This window comes from Papaver somniferum, unplaced genomic scaffold (genome assembly GCF_003573695.1).
Source record: "Papaver somniferum cultivar HN1 unplaced genomic scaffold, ASM357369v1 unplaced-scaffold_132, whole genome shotgun sequence".
NCBI classification, from domain to species: domain Eukaryota; kingdom Viridiplantae; phylum Streptophyta; class Magnoliopsida; order Ranunculales; family Papaveraceae; genus Papaver; species Papaver somniferum.
This window is the reverse complement of record NW_020622381.1, coordinates 9260437-9288428: the sequence shown is the minus strand read 5'-3', so window position 1 is coordinate 9288428 and position 27992 is coordinate 9260437. Positions and strand designations below refer to the sequence as shown.

At 37.9% G+C, this 27992-nt stretch overlaps 1 protein-coding gene across 2 annotated transcripts; it reads left to right on the top strand.

Moving 5' to 3' along the window:
* Positions 1-27992, top strand: LOC113333121. 2 transcript variants are annotated; one of them, XM_026579614.1, is made up of 64 exons: positions 1-230; positions 768-849; positions 938-1041; positions 1148-1243; positions 1398-1445; positions 1557-1601; positions 1807-1910; positions 2056-2173; positions 2573-2674; positions 2783-2983; positions 3084-3241; positions 3508-3663; positions 3765-3857; positions 4014-4362; positions 4452-4565; positions 5146-5241; positions 5387-5454; positions 5922-6042; positions 6122-6343; positions 6446-6673; positions 6775-6884; positions 6969-7065; positions 7434-7532; positions 7632-7772; positions 7935-8003; positions 8593-9060; positions 9202-9558; positions 10798-10929; positions 11065-11178; positions 11333-11517; positions 11781-11889; positions 12084-12227; positions 12892-13167; positions 13369-14043; positions 14304-14510; positions 14998-15101; positions 15321-15616; positions 15825-15909; positions 16146-16847; positions 16947-17265; positions 17496-17654; positions 17764-17927; positions 18034-18214; positions 18403-18672; positions 18766-18972; positions 19278-19332; positions 20030-20160; positions 20270-20788; positions 20895-21716; positions 21815-21891; positions 22546-22996; positions 23130-23216; positions 23427-23579; positions 23661-23845; positions 23951-24490; positions 24569-24746; positions 24851-24993; positions 25093-25219; positions 25376-25597; positions 25682-26032; positions 26393-26554; positions 26668-26955; positions 27341-27578; positions 27729-27992. In XM_026579614.1, exons 1-63 carry the CDS (start codon positions 216-218, stop codon positions 27494-27496), a joined length of 12837 nt encoding a protein of 4278 aa, XP_026435399.1. In that variant the 5' UTR covers positions 1-215; the 3' UTR covers positions 27497-27578; positions 27729-27992. The 2 variants fall into 2 exon arrangements, with proteins under 2 accessions (XP_026435399.1, XP_026435398.1); XM_026579613.1 differs by having other exon boundaries at positions 27720-27992.

The following is a 27992-nucleotide window of genomic DNA, read 5'->3' as shown; positions in this document are numbered from 1 at the left end:
CAGTTTTTTTCTGTCAGTTTCCCACAACCGTCCTCGTACATAGGTAGTTCTTTCTTCTCCACAGAGACAGAAATTTTGTAGAGTAAATTGGATCAAAACAAAAGAGTCTGATCGAGTTAAGAAGGAGAAGAAATTATTAGAATCTTCATTGCGTCATGGATCGGAATGGAAGCTCAAGAACAAGTTCAATTAATTGAATCGGTTTTGATTAAATCATGTTTGAAGCTCACGTAAGATCTTTTAATCTTATTTTCTCGATTAATTTTCTTGATTTTGAATGGTTTGAATCGTTAATTGAGACTATTTCGATCGCTAGGGTGATTGTTGTAGAACGAAGGTGTGAATATATGTCAACCCTTTTCTCCAAATGTCATAATTAATTTTTTTTACCCTTTTCACTAAATTAATTAGGGCAATGAGTAGTTATTGTAATTTGATTAAACGCGATATAAGCACATTCGGCAAAGAAGAGTAGTTGCATGATGTAAAGGAAAGTAGTTGTGACTTTAGGATTTAGAAAGTTTGCAGTACTTTATCTTCTTAGGCAAGAGTTAGGATATAGAAGTTTCCCTTGCCGCTTTAATTTCACTACTGAGTTACAGATATGCTTAACATGCTACTCTTTGAGGGACATCTGTATTTTGGTTAGTTTTTCAGTCTGGTTGACATAGGGTGCCACTGTCTGAATCCCTGATTTTTTAATGTTATACCACTAATGAACATATTTTCTCCCTCTCCCTCCCTCCCATCTTTCTTTTTGTTTTTAGGTTCTGCATTTGCTGCGGAAATATTTGGGTGAATATGTCCATGGACTCTCAGCTGAAGCTTTAAGAATCAGCGTCTGGAAGGGTTAGTATCTCAAGTGTGTTTTCATGTTTTCAATAGCATCAATTTTCTCTAAAGAGGGTTTTTGTAATTGATTTCCCTACCCTTGTAGGAGATGTTGTTCTTAAGGACTTGAAGTTGAAGGCGGAAGCACTAAATTCGTTAAAGCTTCCCGTAACTGTCAAAGCTGGATTTGTTGGTACTATAACGCTAAAGGTACTTTTAGTCGTTACTTATTCCTTATCCATTGGCACTTCCCTAATATCCCTAGTATGTTCTTGTTTGTAGATTGACTTAATTTTCTTACTTATATCACCTTTAGGTTCCATGGAAAAGTCTAGGGAAAGAACCTGTGATTGTTCGTATTGATCGTGTCTTCATTCTTGCCCATCCTGCTCCTGATGGACGGACACTCAAGGTAAATATTCTTAAAAATGTTTTCTTCCTAGGGAAGGGATCATAACTAAGTTTTTCTGATATCTATAACCTCTATTAAATAATTTATTAATATGCATTCATATCTTCCGCTGGCTTGATTTTTTGATTTTATGTTCTATTATAACTTTGTGCAGGCTGAAGACAGGGAAAAACTTTTTGAAGCCAAGCTTCATCAGATTGAGGTCTGGTTTTTCATCCATTTGACTCTATGTTTTCTTTTGTCATCTTGATTTTTGCAAGTTTTCTTGTACCATTGACTCACTTTCTTATGGAAAACTCCTTTGTTTTTGCAGGAGGCAGAGTCAGCAACTCTTGAAGCTAGATCTAAATTGGGAAATGTATGATCTATGACTGAATTTTATTTAAATCAGTTTAGCATTATAACTCTCTCTTCAATAAATTGCTTGCATATCAATCACACACTATTTTTGTTTGTTACATTTACAAGTTTGTTTCATCGTTTTGGTTAAAATTATTTGTTTCTGTAGTAGGTATGGAATATTTCTTCAATCTAGTTTAATTGATGGTTTCGATTTTGTGCAGCAACCTGGTGGAAATTCATGGTTGGGTTCACTCATTGCTACTATCATTGGGAACCTCAAGATCTCCATTACCAATGTCCATGTCAGATATGAGGATACCATCAGGTATGCTGAGACAGTTGATGGTGTATACCTTTAAGTTTTAACCCTGGCCTATTGCTATTTGAGTACATGGGTTTTCCTTTCGGGGTATTGTTCCATCACGTGTTGCAATCTAGCTAACATTTTGATGGTGCCACACGTGTCACAGTAACCCAGGCCATCCATTTTCTTCCGGTGTTACGCTGGCAAAGCTTGCTGCTGTTACAATGGATGAACAGGGAAATGAAACTTTTGATACCAGTGGTGCGCTGGACAGATTGCGGAAGGTGAATTCTGCTTGTAACTTGAAAGAAAATACTAATGGTTATTGCTTTGAATTCTGGTTTGCATGACATTTCACGTATATTAAAATTGCTTATACTTGTCATGAGCCAGTGTGTACTATTTTTATTTCTACTAAACAGTTGGTTAAATATCTTTGAGTTTGAGGAGTATTTATCTATTATAAGTTCTGGGCCATACGTGTTCGCATCAGAAAAAGTAAAGTGTTCCTTAGAAGGGAAGGAAGTTAAGTCCTGCAATATAGTTTTGATATCAAGATTTTGAGTGACACATTCATCAACAACTTCGATGGGCGTCACTGATTTCAGTTTTTCTTTTGCCTATGGTTTAAAAGTAAGTGACCCAATCCTTGTGTACTTAGTACCCATTCTTTTATTTTGTAGTCGTTGCAACTTGATAGACTCGCGGTGTATCACGACTCTGACACCCTTCTCTGGAAGATGGATAAGAAGTGGGAAGATTTGAGCCCAAATGAATGGATTGAGGTATGTAACTAATATCCTATAACATACTCTGGGTGCTTTCACTACTTCATGATATAGACCTATCTATTTCTTCACTTGTCTTCATATATTTATTTGTTTTATCCTTAGATCTTTGAAGAAGGTATTAATGAACCTCCAGCTGGTCACAAAGTGGCTTCTTCGTGGGCTCAAAATCGCCAGTATTTGGTATCACCAATCAATGGTGTTCTAAAATACCATCGTCTTGGAAAGCAAGAAAGAGTAGACCCAGAAATTCCCTTTGAGAAGGCATCACTTGTTCTGAGCGATGTTTCTTTAACAATTACAGAGGTCTTGTTACTCTGCTTGTATAAAGTTTTGTGCTTTAGTTGTTTACTGTTCTTACTTACATACATTGTTGTGAAGTTGTTTAACATTTTTAATCTCTCAGGCTCAGTACCATGACTGCCTAAAACTCCTAGAAGTAGTTTCGAGATATAAAACACATGTTGATGTTTCTCACTTGAGACCCATGGTGCCAGTTTCGGAGGGTCCTCATGTGTGGTGGCGATATGCTGTTCAGGCTGGTTTGCAGCAGAAGAAAATGTGGTAATGCTTTCTAATGTTATAGGACCTGTTACCACAAGTATTGAGTGGTGATTGTTAGTTTTTACATTTGGTATCTAATGTGGAACATATTTTTCTTGAAAAGAAGTTTACTGGGATTAAGAAATACGATCTTTACGTTTAAATGTAGGGTTGTTCTGTGCTTTTTTCGAACTTCTTTTATACTACTTGGCGTATTCTGCAGATGTTAAGTAATCTCTCTGACCGTCTAAATTCTTTGTTCTTATGTTTCAATCACCTTATTTCAGCTATCGCTTCTCATGGGACCGAATTCGATATCTTTGTCAGCTTCGTCGACGTTATATTCAGTTATATGCTAGTTTGTTGCAACAACTAAAAGTTGATAATTCTGAGATTAGAGAAATTGAGAGAGATCTTGACTCGAAAGTAATCCTTTTGTGGAGGTAATTGAATTTGTCATACTTGTTCTGATTTCTTCTGCGTTGTTTAAGCGTAAAATAACCAACTTATATCTTTCTAACATAGCTTGAGTGTGTATTTTCAGGTTACTTGCACATGCTAAAGTCGAGTCTACAAAATCTAAAGAAGCTGCACAGCAAAATAGTCAATTAAAGAGAAGCTGGTTTTCTTTCAGATGGTAAGCAAACTCTCCCATAGTTTTCTTCATTTGCAACTGAGCTGTCTAGTGCTTGCTTATCTTCCAGATTGCTTTTCACATTTTCCTTCTGAACTTCCACGGGAGGTTCTTCATGTTCTTATGTGCTTTTAGAGGTAACATCTTTTTCCAATCCAGGCGTAATTCTTCAGAGGATGCTTCTCCTGAGATTGAGTCCGAGGGGCCACTTCTTATGGAAGAAAAACTGACTAAAGAAGAATGGCAAGCTATTAATAAGTTACTAAGTTACCAGCCAGATGAGGAGTTGACTACTCACTTAGCGAAGGATATAAATATGATTCAGTTCCTTGTAAATGTCTCCATAGGTCAGGCTGCTGCTCGAATAATCAGTATCAGCGAAACTGAGATTCTTTGTGGCAGATTTGAACAACTTAACGTCACCACCAAATTTTATCCCCGCAGCACCCAATATGATGTTTCACTGAGATTCTATGGCTTATCTTCTCCTGAAGGTTCACTTGCGCAGGTGTGGCTTTAGCATCATGCTAAGGAATTTATCTGTGTTGTTTATTTTGCTGATTTCATAATATGGGTATCAAACTACTTAAATTGCAGAGTGTCAGCAGCGAGAAGAAGGTTAATGCTTTAGCTGCTACATTTGTGGACTCACCTATTGGGGAAAATGTGAACTGGCGGCTTTCAGCAACAATTGCTCCATGCCATGTTACAGTATGTTTTGAAGCCTGAGCTTTTTCTTTTAGGTGATTGACAGATAAGATTGACCTAGCTGGATATGTACTACATATATAGCTGTTAAAGCATATGAGATTGACCTAGCTGGAGTTGACATCTCATAAATGAAGATCTAACTGTTGCTGCTTTTACTGTTATTTCGTTAGTTCAACTGGGAAGAGGTCAAATCTTATTTGAAGTGTTTTTGCATGATTGTACTCCATAGATTCACTTGCACATTCATGTAGGGTATTATCACTCTCATGTTTAATGGTTATGGGAATGGTATGCTACCATATTATCTTTGGTTAATCTTGGGAACTGGGTCAAATGATGACGATATTGGAGAGGTGGTGATGTGGTTGGATGTGTGGAATAATTATTATTTTGGAGTTCCAACGTCTTATTTATTGCACTGATTGTGGCGTATTGTAATCTGGAGTTGGATTCTTATTAATCTTTGACTGGAGAAACTTGAATGTGTTTCTGATCTCGTATCTTTTTCAGTCGTGTGTATTTTTTGATAAGTTCCTCAAGTTTTGTGTTACGACCAGTTATCTGTTTAAAATGTGTTTAGGTATTTATGGAAAGCTATGAGCGTTTTCTGGAGTTCATGAGGAGGAGCAATGCAGTTAGTCCTACTGTTGCACTGGAGACTGCAACAGCTCTACAGGTATATAACATTGTGTCAGTTCGTAGTGCCTCGCATTAAGAGGATCTGGGTATATTGTGCATACTAGAAAGAGATTCATTTTTGCTAGAGTTAAAATTTAAAATCTAAGTGCATATCCTCATCATATTTTCATTGCTGACACCAGATGAAAATAGAGAAAGTGACTCGTCGGGCTCAGGAGCAGTTTCAAATGGCATTGGAAGAACAAAGCAGGTTTGCTTCTATCTAGGGCTAATTAACTTGGGTCAATAGGTAATAGTGCATGATAAATGGTTATCCATCGGAACAGTAGTGCAGCGGTTTGTACTGCTGTGGCATGAAGTGATCGTATTCTGTGTCTGAGTATGTATATGTATGTACCTTTTGGAGTAATCTGATACATATATGTCTACATACTTAAAAAAAGGAAGACTTAAAATTATTTGTATCTACAAATTGATTTAATTCAATGTTTTCCTTTTCCCATTTAATGGAAAGCAGAGAAGTTCACATATCATATGCATATGTCCTGAATGCATATCATATCTGAATGCATATGCATATGTTTTCACGTCCTGATACTGTATCTGGGCACCTTCTTAGGGGATTATCATGGGCAACACCCTTTCAGTCATATTAAGTTATCTAATATGCTTGATTCTATTGGAGAAGTGAGTTATCTGCTTTCATCATCTTTGTAGGTTTGCGCTGGACATTGATTTTGATGCTCCAAAAGTAAGGGTTCCTCTCAGAACAGGCTTGATTTCCACATTTGATGGTCACTTTCTTTTGGATTTTGGCCATTTCACACTTCGCACAAAAGTAAGTTACTTTACATATGTATATAAACTTTTTTTTTTTTTTTTTTTTTTGAGCCTGAGGTTGGCAAATATCATTGCAGGAAGGTCAGCGTGATGAACAGAGGCAGAGTCTGTACTCTCGTTTTTATATAGAGGGAAGAGATATAGCTGCTTTTTTCAGTGATTGTGGTTCTGAAAGTGGAAATTGCACTTTGGTCACTTCAACCTCTAGTTGGGAACCTTCTGGATTACTTTTTCTGGACAACGCCGATCATATCTACTCTCTTATTGATAGGTGTGGAATGACGGTAATGGTTGATCAGGTAATTCATTGGTTGAATGTTCTAACGGCTGGTTATAGTAAATACCTATCTCAGAATGTTTTTTAAGTATGTGTGCTAATCCTATAAATTCTTTCTTTCAAGATTAAAATACCACATCCGAGTTTCCCATCAACAAGGGTGTCATTCCAAGTGCCCAATCTTGGCATTCACTTTTCGCCGGCTAGATATGGAAGAATATTGGAACTGTTAGATATATTCTATGGCACAGTCGACAATTTAGATCAAGTTGCTAATGAAATTTCTCAAAATGGTGTGGCACCTTGGAGTCCTGCAGATCTTTCAACTGAGGCTAGAATTCTTGTTTGGCGGGTATGCCCTGCAACTACAAAGAAGAATAAGATGACATCTTATGCTCTCTTGCTGATGAATTATTTGATTTTCATTTTTCTTATCTTATGTTCTCGGTGCAGGGAATAGGGAATTCTGTGGCTGAGTGGCAACCTTGTTTTCTTGCATTATCAGGGTTTTATCTCTATGTTTGTGAATCCGAAATGTCCCAAAGTTACCAACGATGCTCGAGGTTAGTTTTTTGGGCACTTCTGTTTTTCGTGGTTTACAGTGTTGATAACCCTGAACATATTCATGTAGTTGTTTGATATTGCAGTATGGCTGGTCGGCAAATATATGAAGTTCCTCCTGCAAGTGTCGGTGGGTCACAGTTCTCCGTTGCTGTCAGTGTCAGGGGCATGAACATTCAAAAGGCAAGTATTACTGGTTTTAGTTTTCTGCATTTTCAGTGAGTTTTAATACTCGTATACTCTTCTCGATTGTTTTCTAGTTTTTCTCATGTAGTTCTGTATTTAAAGTGCTGAATGGATCCATTCACTTAGTTCCTCACTTAATTTTATAGTTAATATCTCCACCATCAGATGTAAGTGGATGGATGGTTGATAATAATTCTCTCGTGTTCCAAAATCACATCTTAATATGGTTCTAATTTTCTCCATCCAGGGGTTATTTTGCTTAGAGTTAATTTTGAAATCCACCATCATTTCATTGTTGATGCTATTAGTTGTGCAAGCAGTTATGTTTCCCATGCTTATAATTATACTATGATTTTGATTTTCAGGCTCTGGAATCTTCTAGTAATTTAATAATTGAGTTTCGAGATGAAATGGAGAAGGCCTCTTGGATGAAAGGACTTATACAAGCAACATATAGAGCTTCTGTATGATGTCCATATTCTTATTATTATCTGCATTTTGTTTTTTCAGTTTCTTTTTATGGGATATGTTACTTATTACCTGTACCACATATACTACATCAGGCTCCTCCATCTGTTGACATACTCGGAGAATCACATGATGCTCTATCTGAACATGGTGAACATAGAGCCACTAATTACGGAACTGCTGACCTTGTCATTAATGGGGCATTGGTAGAAACAAAGTTGTTAATATACGGAAAGGTGAGATTTCTAGTACATCAGGTATCTGATGAAAGAGTTAGAACCCTCATGTGAAATCTAACACATTCTAGCCAGAAAACTTCTCTGTGAGGAGCTAATGTATTACGGAAATCTATAACAATGAATTAATAATAAATCATTATTGTCGTATTACCTCTACAGACTGGAGGAGAAGAGCGTGAAGAGGATGAAGAGACACTAATTTTAGAAATTCTTGCCGGTGGTGGGAAGGTTAGTCTTATGAAGTTTGTTGTATACCGTTCCACTCCATTGTCTGGTGAAGTTTGTTCTACACAAACTACTTTGTTTTCTTGTTAACTCATCTTAGTCGATTATGCCTCTGTTCACTGGATTCTTGTTGGTGGGCAAGGTCTGTATTACTCAGGATACCTATTAGTCACATATCCAACGGACCCCTGTTGGATTCGTGGGATATTTCAATTGTCTCAATATCTTTGGGGCTGTTTATACATGCAACTATCAGTTAGCTGAATCGGTCATAGTACCACAATCTTTCACTTACCCTGTGATCAATAAGACGGGATCTAATACATATCCATTTTCCTTCCTTTCAGTTATTTGAACCTACTTTCGTTAGCTGTTGGAATTATATAGCCTGCTTATAGGTTTATTGTAAGCCAGTAGTATATGTCATGACAACTTCCTGCTTAAAGGAATGCAGTCAATATACTGAATACAATCCGAGATCATCTCTTAAATATTAGGAGATAAATCCCGATTTCATCTACTATTTTTTGCTTTACGCATGTTGGTATTCACAAGCTAGATTAATATACGAGAGGAGTCGTTATTTTTGCAGGTGCACCTTGTGCGCGGGGAAGGTGACTTGACTGTCAAGACAAAGTTGCACTCGTTGAAAATTAAGGATGAGCTTCAAGGTCATCTTTCTTCATCTCCACAGTATTTGGCCTGTTCCGTGCAGAAGGATGAAACTTTAGTAGCTCCCTCTAGCACTTTAGATTTGATTGAGAAAGAATTGCCTGAAGTACTTCTGGAGGAGGATGATATTTTCACCGATGCGTTGCCAGATTTCGTTTTCACTGATCCTGTCCATCATTCGCAAAGTAGTGATATGCCTCATTGCAGTGACCAGTATGCTGGAGTTGAAACCGAAGCTTCAACTAACCAAAAGAAACTGACTAAAGGGAAAGGAATTAGCGGTGAGATATTCTATGAGGCACGTGATAGTGATATATCTGATTTTGTGTCTGTTACCTTTTCCACAAGGAGTTCTTGGTCGCCTTTCTACGACGGTACTGATACACAGGTACATGAAATAGACATACAGTGTTTGTAATTTACAAAAATTGTTCAGCTTTTGAAAATGCTCAACTTACATAACGTTAAATGTTCGCTTCTTCTTTCCTTATCCTCTTCAATTTACTGTTTAATGATTCACCTTTTCCAGATGAGCATCTGCATGTCGAAATTGGACTTCTTTTGCAACAGACCTACTCTGGTTGCTTTAATTGGCTTCGGCTTAGATGTGAGCTCCGCTGGTTCAGAACTTACCGGCAATAGTGAGGTTAATGAGAACTACCGACCGAGCAGTCCCGACGAGGATAAAGTTCATGAGCTTTCGGAAAGCAAAGAAAAAATAGAAGACAGCGGACGTTCTTTCATTAAAGGATTGCTTGGCTATGGTAAAGGCCGAGTGGTCTTTCATTTGAACATGAATGTTGGTAGTGTTCGTGTATTTCTCAACAAGGAGGATAATACTCAGCTAGCAATGCTGGTGCAAGAAAGTTTTCTTTTTGATCTGAAGGTAAGCAGAGTTTTTTGCAGTCATCAGTTTTACCTTGTTTTTAATACACCTATGCATGTAGTTTACATATTGTTGTGTAGCCTTTTCGCGAGAGTTTCCGACTATCCCAGCCACTGTTTTAGAGCTTGCTCTCATGAATGTTTCAGTGTTAACTGTTATACCTCTTCTTAAGTTCATAGCATGATGTTAGGCAACAGGGAGTTTTTCGTCATATCTAAAGAAACGGCATACGGTGCTGGAGATGTGTGTTTTTGTTTATTTAGCTTGTCTATCTCCGCTTTCTGGTGGATGCTTTTGTTCCTGAATTCATCCCGCATTTGCTTTATTTCTTACCATTGTTTTTTTGGAACTAAATTGGATATTGGAGATACTCTAGCTAGAATACATAGCTGTTGCTTCATAGTTGCGTAAAACTAGGTAACATTTGGAGAACATTTACTGAATGACAAAAAAAATGAGGTGGATTTAGTTTAGTGTAACTAGTTTCAAAGTCTTGTTTGTCTTCCACTTTCTCCTCAACAAGGCACTAACTACAATTGTTCAAATAGGAATTGTTAATGATAAAGTAAGATTGTTAGTGAAAGAATTACTCTACCTGGTTCAACAGAAATATATGATGGTTAGTTTCCCTTAGTAGGGTTTTCCATGAATTGAAATATCTCGTATGAGTCACGTGGTCCGTTATAACTTATAAGGGACACTCTAATTGACATTATAGCACCAAGGATACCCCCTAGGGCACTCTTATGGGAAGTGTTCCACACTTTTTAGAATAACTATAACTGTCCTTCTGGGCTCATTTGCATAGACAGACAACTTTATCTTTCAATGGGCCGGATAGATCTTAAAAATGCTTTATATGTTACAGGCCTTTAGATGGTCGATTTATTGTCTTCTAAATTTTCTCAGTGCATGATTCTTATGGAACACATGAGAATTATTCAAGAAAATGGAATGACCAAGTCCAAGCATATCTTCTACTGATTTGTTTATGAAGTCTGACTAAAGAAAGAAGCGAAGAAGGGGAGGGAGCACCTGTTCAACTTACAATTTGCCTTGATTTTATTGTAGTGACCACATTTTTAATTGTTTAGCTTACTTTCATTTCTTGCCCTTGAGCAACTTCCTTTTATTTATAAATGGTTTTTTGTTCTTATGCTATTTATAGTCCATTTTTTAATTTTTAAGCTCACCTTTGATAAATGTGGAATCATGGTATTTTCAAATATTCCTTTCCAGGTTCATCCGAGTTCTCTTTCGATAGAGGGTACATTAGGAAATTTCAGGCTGTGCGATTTGTCCTTAGGGATGGATCACTGTTGGGGTTGGCTTTGCGATATTCGTAATCAGGGGGCTGAATCCCTTATTAAGGTGCATTTCTATACTCGAAGAAAAACGTCTTCGCAATAAGTCTTCCAATTGGGTTCAGTGGTTGATGAATGACAAACTTATATTCAGTTTGCCTTTATTCTTTTGTTATAACATACCGTTATTTCTATTTTTCAGTTCACATTTAATTCGTACAGTGCCGAGGATGAAGATTATGAAGGATATGATTATAGTTTATCTGGCCGACTTTCTGCAGTTCGTATCGTTTTCCTTTATAAGTTTGTCCAGGAGGTAAGTCTTATTACGCTTTTTAAGCTGCAATTGACTGATTTATCTGATTAAATTAGTATGTCTCCAAATAGCAGAACACATACATGCTCTTTCACTATAATAACTGTGTGCTGCTTTCATTTCATAACAAAATTGTGGAGATACGATTTTGCAGGTCACTCTGTACTTTATGGAGCTCGCCACTCCACGCACAGAAGAAGCAATTAAACTTGTTGATAAAGTTGGGGGTTTTGAGTGGTTAATTCAGAAGTATGAGATGGAGGGAGCCTCTGCTTTAAAGCTGGACCTATCACTGGATACTCCAATAATTATCATTCCCCGGAATTCAATGAGCAAAGAGTCCGTATTTCTGCTTATATATTCTTGTATCGGTAGTACTAGTTTCAACCTTATTGCAGGCTAGTAATTTTTGAGTGTTAATACCTTTTGGCATTCCAAGCTCTTGCAACTGCAATATATATTGTTTACTTTGTACCCGAGTCGTGACTCTTGATGTTGATGAACTAGTATATTTACGCGATGAATGTTGCTTTTAGTGCACATGTTCATTTTCTAAAATTTCGTTTCTTTAATATTTATGAAATTAATTTTTTTTGTTGCAGTTTCATGCAACTTGATTTAGGCCGGCTACAAATTTCAAATGAGATTAGCTGGCACGGATGCTCCGAGAAAGATCCTTCTGCTGTCCATCTTGATGTTCTTCATGCAGAGGTGAGTAACCTAATGGTTAATCCCTTAAAAAACTCAATCCATTTACTCCTTAGTTTCTTAAGGAGTGGACTAGACATTGGAATTAATGAGCCAAAGGAATATTTCTAAAAGTCTATTTTAACCATCCAAGTTGATGTGTTCTGCTGTCACAGTAGCTTAATTAATCAGCTCCACTTTTTCTTGTATAATTTCAGATATTTGGCATTAACATGGCTATTGGAGTTAATGGTCTCCTAGGGAAGCCAATGATACGTGAAGGTCGAAGTCTTCATATCTATGTGCGTCGCAGTTTGAGGGACGTTTTCAGGAAAGTTCCAACACTTGCTGTTGAAATTAAGGTAATATCCTTCTCCGTTTTTTGGTTTTGTTTTTGTTTTCTCTTATATATATGGTCGAGGATTGAAATTTTGGTTAGGGAGTACTGCTCATCATACTGTTTATAGATATTAGGGAACTATCTCACATACTTTATTATTTGATTTCTGTTAATATGTCACGAATTTGGTGACCATTATGCGATTCATTGTTAAGTGCAAGGAAGTTATGTATAATTTCGTCTCTTTAAACTCATTCGACGATGCTAGACAATTTTGTTGGTAAGTAATGTCAGCTATAGGATTGTGTACACTGTTAATACCCAGAAATTATAAAAAAGTTATCCAATCAAATCCTTATACGAAAGGAATGCCTATGAGTTATGGTCACATGCAATGTTTCAGATCCTTGATTTGGCTGCACGTAGAAGTTGGTGGAACTTCTTAAAGAAATCAAATCAACTGTGGCTATCACCAAATAAGCTTTATATATTTAGAGGGAGCCTCTTATTACATATATTGATTGAGTACCACAGCTTTACAGGCTAATGCGAACTGCCTAGATTTCTAATTATTCCTTCTCAATCTGTTATACAGGTTCATATAAATGGACCTTTCAAATCTTCGAATGTGGTTTTCTTAGATTTTTGAGATCTAATATATTTATATCACTGGATCTTATGGGCAGATTGGTTCATTGCATGGGGTGATGTCTGATAAAGAATATGATGTTATTCTCAATTGTTTTTACATGAATATATCCGAAGAGCCAAAACTTCCTCCAAGTTTTCGTGGAGGTTCTTCTGTTCCCAAAGATACAATACGAATGCTAGTAGACAAGGTAAATCAGAATAGTCAAAGCTTCTTGTCACGTACTGTTACCATAATGGCAGTTGAAGTGAACAACGCGTTGCTAGAGTTGTATAATGGCATTGATGAAGAGTCACCTCTAGCTCAGATTGCTGTGAGTATTTAAGTCCTGCTTCAAATCCTTGAAAACCGCACTTCATTTGTGTGATTTAATCCTTCTAATTTCTGTTGCATTTCGTCATTATGTTATTCAACAATTAATCAGGGTTTTAACATATATTTGTGTATTCTTTCTTCTTCTTTCGTCTGTTTAAAGTTCTTGCCTTTGCTTAATTCATGGTCTGTGTTTATGCAGCTAGAAGGTCTCTGGGTGTCTTATCGGATGACATCATTGTCAGAAACAGATCTATATGTAACTATACCTGTATTCTCAATACTTGATATTCGTCCTAATACCAGGCCTGAAATGCGCTTGATGCTTGGTTCTTCGTCTGATTTATCTAAGCAAGGGTCCTCAGGAAATGTTCCGACTAGCTTTAGTAAAGTCGATTCGATGAGGAAGAACTTAGGTGCTACCCCTGATTTGGATGCCCCAAACTCAACCATGCTATTGTTAGACTATAGATTTCGGTCATCTTCTCAATCGTACGTGGTTCGTCTCCAGCAGCCTCGTGTGCTTGTAGTTCTAGACTTCCTCCTTGCTGTGGGTGAATTCTTTGTTCCATCTTTGGGGGCTATAACTGGAAGAGAGGAAACGTCAGATCCAAAGAATGATCCTATAACTAGAAACAGCAATATAGTTCTGAACTCAGCCATTTACAAACAGAGTGATGATGTGGTGTACCTATCACCAGGTAGGCAATTAATAGCTGATTCTCTCGGGGTTGATGAATATACATACGACGGTTGTGGACAAACTATTGTTCTAAGTGAAGAAGCTGATGAAAAAGACACCCTGTCTTTCAAATCTCAGCCTATAATTGTAATTGGGCGTGGAAAGAAGTTGCGGTTCATGAATGTAAAAGTTGAGGTACGATATCCTCATCAGTATTAACACTTTCACCCCTGTGTAGTTTATGACGTTAGGCTGTCTCTAGGCTGCCAAGGGATCTCGTGCCTAGAAGGATTGGTCAGATATTGCTTATGTATGTGTGTAGATAGAAGGAGAGAGGGTCTAGGATAATAGTATTGATAAGAAGAAATGTAAACTTAATACCTTTATGCTCAAGTTATGACAACTAGAATTTCAACTGTTTAAATACTGAATATTTAAATGTCTTCATTCATCAGAATGGTACGCTATTGAGGACACACACATACTTGAGCAATGAGAGCAGCTACTCGGTTTCTGCAGAAGATGGAGTGAGCATTGATAGTTTCTCTTCTGATAATGAGGCAACAAGTCCAGATGCTGTGCATGGATCACCCAACAGTTCTGTTGCTCTCACTTATCCTGAATGTGACAATCAGATACAAAGTGTTACTTTTGAAGCCCAGGTACAATACTTTACCCCGACATTTGAAAAAACGGTGGTCCTTTTATTTTTCTTCGGTTCCAGAGCCTTCTACATCTACAGCTGTTAATAAGTTGCATACAACTGCTAAGATTTATACTTTCATCATCTTTTGTTTGTTGGTGGTCGTACGTGGGTTCATGTATCTGTAGACCAGAGAAAATGCACGTATATGGCTATGTAAATGCTATTAGAATATAAAGCATACCTTTGACAGCAAATACGGTTATGCAACTCATAGTTGATGTTCCCTTCATATTCTGTGGCCTTCATTTTTTTTGGCAATATAATATTTACTTTCAAAGGAGTAGGTAATTTAAGATGCTGAAGTTAAGTCTTTGTCTGGTACTGGTAATACATAGCCTTATGCTATCCAAACCTTGGGAAGAAGGAATAAATTTTCTTTTATGGGGTTGTCTGAAACTCTTGTTCTTACATGATTTTTTTCTTTTTTAATTCTGACTGTGTAGGCTGTATCTCCTGAGTTTACCTTCTATGACAGCTCTAAATCATCTCTTGATGATTCTTCACATTGTGAAAAGCTTCTCCGTGTAAAAATGAACCTAAGTTTCATGTAAGTAAACACACTTTGGATTCTCTATGTTTTGATATCTTTTCCTTTTCTTTCAGTTTATATGCAAACGCCTTGTTACTGTAAGCTCTTTGTGTTTCAGCTTTCTTTTTTGCAGTCTTATAAGGATCTAAGACCATTGTTCTCACTTGTACTTGTCAGATTAGTAATAAGCAACAATTACGCATTTTGACTCCCGTCGTATATGATTTCTGATTACAGGTATGCTTCAAAAGAAAACGATACTTGGATACGAACCCTTATTAAGGATCTCACTGTAGAAGCTGGATCTGGTCTCGTTATTCTTGATCCAGTCGATGTGTCAGGGGGTTACACTTCTGTTAAGGACAAGACAAATATATCTTTGATATCAACAGATATATGCGCGCGTCTTTCTTTAAGTGTTATTTCTCTTGTACTGAATCTCCAAAATCAGGCCACCACCGCATTAGAACTCGGAAATGCTTGTCCACTGGCTTCATGTACCAACTTTGACCGGCTCTGGGTGTCACCAAAAGGTATTTCTTTAATTTGATAGAGATTTTTTTTTTTTAAAGCTGTTTACTTTCTGTCAATTATCAATGTACCACTCATTCAGAACCACCTTTAATAACTTTGGCCAATGTTCTATGTCAATGTCATAAACTTGTAATTGTCGTCGTAAAAAACGCTTAGCAGATTCATCAATTTCTTACACACATTGTTTTGTTAAATTTGATGCTTCAGGAAGTGGGGCTTCTTACAACATTACCTTTTGGAGGCCTCAAGCTCCTTCAAACTATGTTATATTGGGGGATTGTGTGACATCAAGGTAACATCAATTATAATCTCATATGCATCAATTATAAGTGTGTCAGTGAACTATTGTTTCGTCATGTTTTCTCGTCTTTCTTTTCGGAGGTCTTCGTTACCGTCATTTCCGCAGCGTATAGATTTATATTAACTTGTTGATATTCTTGAGGAGTAGAATTCTTGGTATTCAAAGGCAGATTCAAGTTATTGATATTACATTTATTAAAGCTTAAATAAGTATTATCCTATCTTCAGGCCTATCCCCCCTTCACAGGCAGTTCTGGCGGTGAGTAACACATATGGTCGTGTGCGTAAGCCAGTAGGTTTCAATCTTATCGGTTCGCTTGCTAGCATTCTGGAGTTAGAAGGAGATGGAGAAGAATCTGATGTTGGTTGCTTTCTCTGGATGCCAATTCCACCAAATGGGTACACAGCAGCAGGATGTGTAGTACATAGAGGAACACTGCCGCCTCCAAATCACATTGTTTATTGCATACGTTCTGATCTTGTCACAACTACAACATATTCGGAATGCCTTTTCAGTGTTCAGCCAACGCCAAAGTTTTTATCTGGATTTAGCATCTGGCGCCTCGACAATGTTGTTGGATCATTCTATGCCCATCCCAAGGCACACGCCCCTTCTAAGGAGGTTAGTTGCGACTTCGGTCATGCTCTTTCAGGGTACTCAAATCAGAGTGACTCCCCTTCCCAATATCATGCTTCAGATCTTGCTGTGAACCCTGATTATGGAACTCAACAAGGAAGCAACAACAGCTCTAGCTCCTCTGGATGGGACATCCTGAGATCAGTTTCACGAGTTAGTAGTTGTTATATGTCGACCCCACATTTTGAGCGGATTTGGTGGGACAAAGGTAGTGATCTCCGCCGACCAGTTTCAATATGGCGACCTATACCACGCCCTGGCTACGCTATCATTGGCGATTGCATAACTGAAGGGTTGGACATTTCATCCTCCACGCTATCATGTTCTTATTAAATAATAGTTGTTCTGGTCATATTTCAATTAAATGCTTGCTTGTATTTTCCATGCTACAGTTTAGAGCCTCCGTCACTTGGAACAATTTTTAAATGTGACAATCCCGAGATTTCTGCAAGGCCTACTCAATTGTCAAGAGTTGCTCATATAGTGGGAAAAGGTTTTGATGATGCTTTCTTCTGGTACCCTATAGCCCCTGCCGGTTATGCTGCTCTAGGATGTATAGTATCAAAAAAAGATGAAGCGCCACAAATAGATTCTGTTTGCTGTCCAAGGTTGGATCTTGTTAACCCAGGCAATATTCTAGAGATGCCCATTTCAAGATCATCTAGTTCGAAGGGTTCTCATTGCTGGAGCATTTGGAAAGTTGAAAATCAGGCAAGTGTTAGGCTCTCTATTATTAGTCAAAAAAAATATTAGTCACAAACTATATTTTTGCTATTTTTTTTAATGTAGCGGTTATTGTCATAGAATTGTTACCCATCTACAAACATGTGTTACGTATCTTATCAACCACGCAGCTTCTTGTTCTTTTATAACATCTTTAACCAAATGCATCACAAGTAACTGCTTGATATTATGTTATGTAATCATATTTGTTTTTATAGGCATGCACCTTTCTTGCACGGTCGGACCAGAAAAAACCCTCAAGCCGTTTGGCTTACACCATGGGTGATCCTGTGAAGCCAAAGACACGGGAGAATGTAACTGGCGAAATGAAGCTTAGATGCTGCTCCCTTACTGTTGTAGACAGCTTTTGCGGAACGGTATTGAAATGAAATAAGCTCTCATTTCCTGGATACCTGAGTTGATTTCTTATTTTCCTTTTGTTTTGCTTCTATTGTTTCCCTTATTTTCATTTCTACATAAACACAGATGACACCACTATTTGACTTAACAATCACCAACATCAACCTGGCAACACATGGTCGACTAGAAGCAATGAATGCTGTTCTCATATCTTCTATTGCCGCGTCCACATTCAACACACAATTGGAAGTTTGGGAGCCTCTTTTAGAGCCATTTGATGGAATATTCAAGTAACACAATCTGGGTTTTAGGTTTCATTTTATTGTGCTAAATCTTCAAAGGCTTTGAGGTTTTCAGGACCTTATATTGAATTGTTGGGTTCATCTCTTCTTTTAGGTTTGAAACGTACCATTCCAATGAGCATGTACAACCAAGAATCGTGAAGAAAGTACGTGTTGCTGCAACAAGTATATTCAATATTAATATAAGTGCTGCAAATCTCAAAACATTTGCCGAGGCTACTGAGTCATGGAGAAGACATGCAGAACTTGAGCAAAAATCGGCAAAACCAAATGAGGTCATACCCAGTTAGAAGTTTTAACAGCTTCAATTTTGAGTGTATCATTATGAGTATGGCTGTGTTGTTGTTGTGTTTTTATTATTACTTGTTGTGTGTATATGTATATTAACTTTAGTCACCTATCTGCTTTCTATAAGCTTATGCAGTTCATTTAGAAGTAATTGACCTGTATAAAACCTTTACAGGAATCTGGTGGTCTGCTTAGTCTTGGAGATGACTCAACTTACTCTGCTTTGGATGAGGACGATTTTCAGACAGTGGTTGTAGAAAATAAACTTGGTTGTGACATATATATTAAGAAAGTTGAGCACAACGCAGAGACGGTTGAACTACTACAGCATGATCAGTATGCATCTGCATGGATTCCTCCACCAAGGTTTTCAGATAGGTTAAATATCGTAGGTGAATCTAGGGAAGGACGCAATTATGTTGCTGTACAGATATCTGAGGCGAAGGTGTATATACTTGTATAACTTATTTATTAGCTCCTGATCAACCAATACCATTGAAGATTACATATAACAATGTATTTTGTTTATTACTTCTAGGGGCTACCAATTGCTGATGATGGCAATGGTCATAGCTTCTTCTGTGCTTTGCGTCTTGTTGTTGAGAGTCAGGCTACAGATCAGCAGAAGCTTTTTCCTCAGAGTGCAAGAACAAAATCAGTAAAGCCGCTGATATTAAAAAACAATGACATGGAAGAAGGCATTGCAAAGTGGAATGAACTTTTCATATTCGAAGTTCCTCGAAGGGTATGTTGATATTCATTACATCTGGTAGATTTAGATGTTATATCTTTTAGCTCTTTCTATAGAGAGGTCCCGTCAAGAAAATAAAAACACAACAAAATTGGGTTTTTGTACTTCTGTAATCTCCATGATAGGGTATGTCAGATTAACACGTTCAACTATTTGAAAGTGCCAGTCAGTCAAATAATCTATTATAGGATCTGTGGCCTTCACTTGAATGTGTGAATATATGAATGTTCTATAAATGTAGTGGTTTCTGTTTCCAGTATTCTATCTAAATAAAATAATTTAGAAGTACTTTATTATAGGGGCTTGCTCGGTTGGAACTGGAGGTGACAAACCTTGCTGCCAAAGCTGGCAAAGGTATTATGCTATATCGATCTTAAATTTAATTGCATCATGCTATATAACCTGACACCTCCAATCTTATCACGTGGGTGTTTTTTGTTTGTTGTGTTAGTAGTTATCATTTTGGTTACAACTGTCATATCGTCATTATCTTATTTATCATCTGTTAATACTAAACCATATACGTCGCCCTGCCACCTCACATGAGAAGCTATTTTTCTTTTGATTTTTGTAAGTATTTTCTCGAAAACAACCTTTCTACATGTAAATTTTTAGCTTACCAGTTGTGTTTTCTTAATCAACAAATGTTTGTGGGTTGAACCAATGTAAAATCACGGAAGATAACATGCCTGGATTCTACATCGATGCTTTATGTCAGTATGACCTATGGAAAGAATGCATTACATTATATATTATGTAAGAAATATAGTTCTATCTAATCATTTCTAAAATTCATAAATAACACATAACCGATCTGTGGTTATGGAAAGTTAAGTAAGTGAACACCCCTAAATAAGAAGGATAGGAGTCACATCTTCCTGTATACTCCATCTGAAAGTTGTCAGTGAGATGCTACGCAACTAACTTAGTATATCATGTTTGACTTGGATGTAGCAAATCATGAATTATATATGGAGATAAAAATGATCAGATTTTTTTTTCCCTAATGTTGCTTCTGATTTTCAATATTATGGTGTTTTTGACTCTGTAGGTGAAGTAGTCGGTGCTGTTTCAATATCTACCAGCAATAGTGCAACTACATTGAAAAAAGTTGCTTCTGTAAGGATGTTGCGCGTCCTATCTGATGTTAAAACTGTAGTATCATATCCACTTCGGAAAAGGGTCAGTCCTTTACACATATCCGTATGAGTACAGTTGGGTTCATTGAATTGCTTAACCTCCTTTTCTTAGTGAGTTTATATTTTGCTTGTGAATTGTTTGATGTGGTTAGGGGCAGTTGAATGTTGATGAAGGCATTAACGATTGTGGATACCTATCAGTTTCCACATCTTATTTTGAAAGGAAAACAAATGCAAACCTTCAAAGACAAATGGAAAGTGTGAGTGAAATCGATAGGGATGTGGGATTCTGGATTGGGTTTGGCAAGGAGGGGCCTTGGGAGAGCTTCCGGTCGTTGCTACCGCTTTCAGTTGATCCAAGGTCATTAAATGAAAATTTAATTGCATTGGAAGTGGTGATGAAGAATGGCAAGAAGCATGCGATTCTAAGGGGTCTTGCTACAGTTGTCAATGATTCCGACGTTAAACTTGATCTTTCTGTATGCCCTGTTTCTTTGCTTCGAAATCGTACTCCTCCAACTTCTGAAGGAGGCCATCAGAATGCTGTGGTAGAAGAGGTCTATGAGAACCAACGGCACCAAGCAATTTCAGGGTGGGGAAACAAGTGGCCTGGTTTCCGTGGTAATGATCCAGAGAGGTGGAGTACTAGGGACTTCTCGTATTCATCAAAGGTGAGCATGATCAGAACTTCGACTTTTAATACCATTTAGTGTAGTGATGCTATGAATGTTACATGATGACTTGTCAGCTCACCTTTCCATTGTTGTTTATACCAAGGATTTTTTTGAGCCTCCACTACCTTCTGGGTGGCGATGGACCACTACCTGGACTGTTGATAAATCTCAGTTTGGGGACATCGACGGTTGGGTGTATGCTCCTGATTATCAGAGCTTACTAAAATGGCCACCAAATTCTTCAATGTCACCCGCAAAGTCATCCCTCCAGGTTGTTCGCCGAAGGCGTTGGATCCGCACAAGGCAACCATTATCCACTGGAAGTATTAGTAGCATGAATGATGTAGTCACTATTTTGAGTCCAGGATCATCGTCCGTCTTACCTTGGAGAAGCACATCTAGCGACTCTGATCTATGTATTCAAATTCGTCCTCATGTTGAGTATCCTGAACCCTCGTACACATGGGCTGTGGGTTCTGGTTATGCCCGTGATAATGATCAGTCGTTCTTTGAGCAAGGATCGCTTTCAAGACAAAATACCATGCAGCGTGGGAATGCATCTTCCTCTTTTGCTTTTAAGTTGAATCAGCTTGAGAAGAAGGATGTTCTTTTGCATTGTGATCCAAGTTCTGGTGGTAAACAAAGCTTTTGGCTCAGCATTGGAACCGATGCTTCGGTTTTGCATACTGAACTAAATGCACCTGTTTACGATTGGAGAATATCGATCAACTCTCCATTTAAATTGGAGAGTAGACTTCCTTGTCCAGCTGAGTTTACAGTGTGGGAAAGAATGAAGGATGGAGTTAGTATTGAGAGGCAACATGGTATCATCTCATCACGAAGGAGCGTACATATCTATTCAGCAGATATGAAAAGACCTATTTATCTTACTCTCTGTGTTCAGGGGGGATGGGTTTTGGAAAAGGTAACTAATGACTTTTTCCTGTAGCTGCAAGTTGTTATCCTCTTGTCAGTCACTGTTAAACATTTATTTGATATTTGCTTGTTCTCTGTTTTATCCAGGATCCTGTGTTGATTCTCGATCTTTCTTCTCTTGGCCATGTATCATTCTTTTGGATGGTTCACAAGCAAAGTAGAAGGTCCGTGGATTCTGGATAATTTTCTTTCTCTTGCAGTGAAGCTTGCTATCATTCTTATAATGTGAAATCGCCAAACCTGTATTATTTGATTTGTTAAAATACATGTGTGTCAAATGGTAGTCGTAGAGCTCTTAATAATATACTTAGCCACCGAGTCCAAACATGCATTGCTTGCCGATTCTTGAATATGTCAAACCCTGTGATTCATTTCACGAAGCAGATCTCGTTAGTCAACCTGCATCGATCTGCTGATGTTTCCAGCAATAGGAGCTTAGCATCTGTTTCTTCACAAGGATATAAATCTAGAATAGCTTAGAATTCTTTTTTGTCAATCAAGGGAATTACAATTCAGGAAGCTAATAAGCAGGATTCATGTGCTGATGCGATGTAGTTAATGTATATTTGCATGCATCAGCATCTGGGTGGCAGAAGGTTGTGGCTAATGATGCAGGTTGAACTAAAATTACAATTTATGTAATTTTGCCTTTTTCAATTTTTTTTTTTTTTACAATTTATGTCAAGAAAGTATTAAGCAAGCATCTCCTTCGAATTAGTATAGCAGCTCTATCTATTTACATGCGACTAGACCTTTTTGTTTTGTAGAGAGATTCTATTGGGACTTCTGCATGATATTCATAACCATTTCATATGCAGGAGATTGAGAGTGAGCGTTGAACGTGATACTGGAGTAACTAATGCTGCACCAAAAACAATAAGGTTCTTTGTGCCGTACTGGATTAGCAATGACTCCTCTCTGCCATTATCATATCGTATAGTAGAGGTTGAGCCTACAGACACTGCAGAGGCCGACTCACCATTACTCTCTAAAGTTAAATCTGCAAAGCATACCTTGAGAACTTCTGCAAGCACAAATTATCGTAAAAATTCTATCATAAAGAGAAATATTCAAGTGCTAGAAGAAATTGAGGATTCAAATCTTGGCCCAGTTATGCTATCTCCACAAGAGTATGCAGGGCGAAGTGGTAGTTCCTCATTTTCTGCTCGACATGATACATCTCAATCCCGACGAGTGGGTATTTCTGTTGCTATCCGCCAGTCAGATTATTACAGTCCTGGGGTTTCTCTTATGGAGCTGGAAAGCAAGGTGAGAAGAGAATATTTGCGGGGCGTCCTCTTTATTATCATTTATGGTCATAGTGTCATTGCAGATTAATTCAATGATAATAGCAATGTTGTATTGCAGCATACGAATATCATAATCTTGATTTCTTGTGTAGGAACGGATCGATGTCAATGCCTTCACCTCAAATGGATCTTATTACAAACTTTCAGCTCTTCTTAACATGACATCTGACAGAACAAAGGTCAATCCATAAACTCAACTCTATCAATTTGCAATTTGCTTTAGATGTAGATTTTATTTGGACATTAATGTATAATTGATACAGAGCTGAAGGATTCAATTTATTGATCAATAAGTACGGCACGTAAATAAACATATATTTTAGCTAGCTATCGAGTATCATGTATATCTTGTTTGCTTTCAGTAATTGATAAAGATGGTATCTATGCAGGTTGTTCACTTCCAACCTCAAAGTGTATTCATCAATAGAATTGGTCAAAGTGTATGTATTCAACAATATGACTCTCAATGGGAGGAGTGGTTTCATCCAACAGACCCTCCAAAGCCGTTTCAGTGGAAATATTCAGGCATTGAATTGTTAAAGGTTTGGGGAATGTCATCTTATTATTAGTTCGACTATTTTTTTTCTCTTTTAAAATTAAAAAGTTTGAGCTTTGACTTTCAGTTACGAATGGAGGGATACAATTGGAGTACACCTTTTAGCATTGGATGTGAAGGCCTAATGTGTATTCACTTAAAGAGCAATGTTGGAAATGATCAGATATCTCTGAGAGTAGAAGTGCGAAGTGGAACGAAAAATTCCCGATATGAAGTTCTCTTCCGCCCTTCTTCTTTTTCAAGCCCTTACAGGTAAAAAGATAGTCATAGTTTTGCTTTTCGTTGAAATTTCAACTCAATAAGTACGTAACTTTCAATTTTGCCATCTTCCATAGTAATTTGTAAGTTTTCATACAGGATTGAAAATCGTTCAATGTTCCTACCAATACGTTACCGGCAAGTGGATGGTTCCAGTGATTCCTGGCAGTATTTGCCTCCAAATGCATCTTCCTCGTTTTTGTGGGAAGATCTAGGTAGGAAAAGGTTGTTGGAAGTCTTGGTTGACGGAACTGATCCATCAAAATCACAGAAGTATGATATTGATGAGGTTTTCGACCACTATCCTATTCATGAAACTGGTGGTTCAGCTAGGGCTATACGTGTTACAGTTCTCAAAGAACAGAAGACAAATGTCGTCAAGATTAGTGATTGGATGCCTGGAGATGATCCTCCTGATACAATGCCCAAGAGAGATCTTTCTTCTTTATCGAAATTGACTGGAAGTAGTTCCCCAAACCAATTGCAGCTTACTCCTACAGATAGTGAGTTTCACATCATTCTTGAGGTCGCAGACCTGGGCTTATCGATTATTGATCATACACCGGAGGAGATACTCTACCTATCAGTGCAAAATCTTCTGCTGTCGCACTCAAGTGGCTTGGGATCTGGTATTAGTAGGTAAGCCGTTTTTCCTGCTCTGGTAACTGTGTTTTTCTTTGCATATTATAGTTATGAACTTACGATGTTTTATGGCAGGTTTAAGTTGAGGATGAGCGCTATTCAAGTGGATAACCAATTGCCACTCACTCCAATGCCAGTTGTCTTCCGGCCTCAGAGAACTGGAGAACAGCTCGAGTACATCTTGAAATTCTCTTTTACAACACAATCAAATGGGTCACAAAATATATGTGTCTATCCATATATTGGTTTCCATGTATGGATTTTTCTCTGTCGCAGTTTTAATCTTCGTATTGAATCCTGCTATTAGATTATCAGAATGTTTGGCTAACAAGATTAATATCCTTCTTTCTAATCCAGGGCTCCGAGAATTGTGCCTTCTTGATAAACATCCATGAACCAATCATATGGCGCATTCATGAAATGATCCAGCATGTTAATCCCAGTAGGTTATATGAGTCACAAACAACTGCTGTTTCTGTTGATCCAGTTATACAGATTGGGTATGCAAATACTTTGACATTTGGGCTGTGAGAATGCGTTATTTCTTAAATATGACTACTTTATGTTACTGAAAAGATCTCTATTTCCCGGAACTGTAGTGTGCTTAACATATCGGAAATCCGATTCAAAGTATCAATGGGAATGTCACCAACTCAAAGGCCAAGGGGCGTTCTTGGTTTCTGGTCATCTTTGATGACTGCTTTGGGGAACACTGAGAATATGCCAGTAAGTTGTGAGATCGTTTCTGTATGTCATTTGGTTATATTATTAATTACCTCTAGGTGAGCATGACCCTGGATGCTTGATGCTGTACCAGAAATTTGATCGTAGTTTGCCTAAATATGCACCATGTTATACTGTGTTTCGTCTTGTATTCATCAGGTCAGGATTAATCAAAGATTTCATGAGAATATATGCATGCGGCAGAGTGCTCTTATTAGTAATGCCGTTTCCAACATTCAAAAGGATCTTCTTGGTCAGCCACTTCAACTGCTATCTGGTGTTGATATACTTGGGAATGCCAGCAGTGCATTAGGCCATATGAGCAAAGGTGTTGCTGCATTATCAATGGATAAGAAGTTCATACAAGGCCGCCAGAGACAGGTAACAACTTCAAGATACAATTTTATCCAATATTTGGATTATATGTGTGGTCATCATCTCAGATGCTGAAAACTGTTTTTCCAGGACAAAGTCGAAGACATAGGTGATGTCATTAGAGAGGGAGGTGGAGCTCTAGCTAAAGGCCTGTTCAGAGGAGTCACTGGCATCTTGACGAAGCCTCTAGAAGGTGCAAAATCTTCCGGTGTTGAAGGATTTGTTCAGGGTGTTGGTAAAGGTCTCATAGGTGCTGCTGCACAGCCTGTGAGTGGTGTCTTGGATCTTTTGTCGAAGACTACTGAAGGTGCAAATGCTGTAAGAATGAAAATAACAGCTGCTATAACTTCAGAAGAACAACTTCTTCGTCGCCGTCTTCCTCGAGTAATTAGTGGGGATAACTTGCTTCATCCTTATGATGATTACCGAGCCCAGGGACAGGTAATAACATGTGGTTTTCTATTGGTAGCATCTACCTAATGACTAGCATTGCATGGATTGAAGTCATCCATCTAATAAAAGCTAAAATCAATTTGGGGTAAAAAGCTGCCCAACTTAAAACTGATTGTAAACATGAGGAGAAGGCACATTAGGTTTGATTAAGAGAAGTGGCACAATCCTGCTATGAGTGTCTGTAAGCAAGAGTAAGCCCGAGTCCTAGACAGCTGAAAGTGCCTGTGATTAAGATGTTTCCCTTACCTTTATCACTTGGATCTTGCATCTTTAATGATTCGCCGTTTATTCCACATTTGGAATGAAATTGACTTCTAGATCTCCTTTGTATTTTCTTTTACCTTGTAGGTCATCTTACAGCTGGCCGAATCTGGTGCATTTTTCGGCCAAGTCGTTGATTTGTTTAAAGTTCGCGGGAAGTTTGCTTTGTCAGATTCATATGAAGACCACTTTTTACTTCCTAAAGGAAAAATACTTGTTGTCACCCATCGAAGAGTTCTACTTTTACAGGTACATTGAGTGCCCTTGTATTCTTAATCAGTGCTCTTTCACGATGTATTATCTGGTAAAATATATTTTTCCTCCCCCTAACAGAAGTGTCAAATTCTCTATCTTTTCAATAGCAACCTTCTACCATTATGGCTCAAAGAAAGTTTAGTCCAGCACGAGATCCGTGTTCAGTATTGTGGGATGTGTTATGGGATGATCTCATGACGATGGAGCTAACCCATGGAAAGAAGGACCACCAGAGGGGATCACCTTCACGGCTCGTACTTTACTTGCAGACAAGATCAACAGAGTCAAGGGAACAGACGCGCATCATAAAATGCATTCGTGAATCTCAACAGGCTGTCGAAATTTATTCTTCAATTGAGCAAGCTATGAGCATTTACGGACCAAACCATTTGATGGTGGGCTTTCCCTCTCTCTCTCTCTCATGTGCGGGCACACACAAACACACACGCGCTGGCGCACACACACATCTATAGTTTGTATTTTTATATGCACATGTTCCAATGTTGGCCATCATCTTGGGCCTATATTGCTACACAGTTGCAATGTTGCTCTGTTGGGTCAAAAGGGGGATGTTCCCTCATCCTCTCCGAAAATCTGCTCGATTACTCTTTGAAAATGCCCTTGGATTATCTCAGTGTGAACATTAAGTTGCAGCTTCACTAGGATTTCACATACGGAGTTTCGTATGATGTATGTAGTTTTATATGTATCAGTTGGCTGTATGTAAGTTGCTGAACTAGATTCTGTTCGCATAGATTCTGACTTGATGATAAACTGCAGGGAATGCAAAAGAAGAAAGTGACAAAGCCGTATTCTCCAGGCACTGAAGATGCAGATTCTGAAGTAATTCCAAAAGAAGGAGCCTGTGTCTGGAGTCCCCAACAAGTACCTGCATCTGTCTCTTTGAGACCAACTTTTGGAAGCAGCTCAACTTGATTAAGGACAAAAAAATAGCATTGCTTGGGAATATGGTGTAACTGTTTCCTTCTTGACAGGCCTAAATGGTTTCATTCATAAGGTAGTTATGCTCGCTCCATTTATCATTCCAGATGTTGTTGACATTTGCTGTAGTTTGTAGTTATGTTGATTAGATCAATATATTTGGTGTTTGAGCTGCATTCTTGAACAAAATGAGGCGTTACCACTTACTTCTTTACAGGATTTGTAGATATGTATATGAGTTACGAAAAGCCGTGGCTGTTTCTGGAGAGGAGGTTTCAGAGACTTCTCAACAAAGATTTTGGCGATATCGTTTTATTTGACAATTTCTTCAGTTAAAATATATAGAAAAGAAATGCAGAATCGAGTGTATATATATGAATCTATATATATTGAAAGCTTCCTCTGTAAATACAACCAACTTTACTAGTCGGCAGTAACTTTATGTTACACATGCTGCCATTTGTATATATTAATACCAGCATTTCTGTTA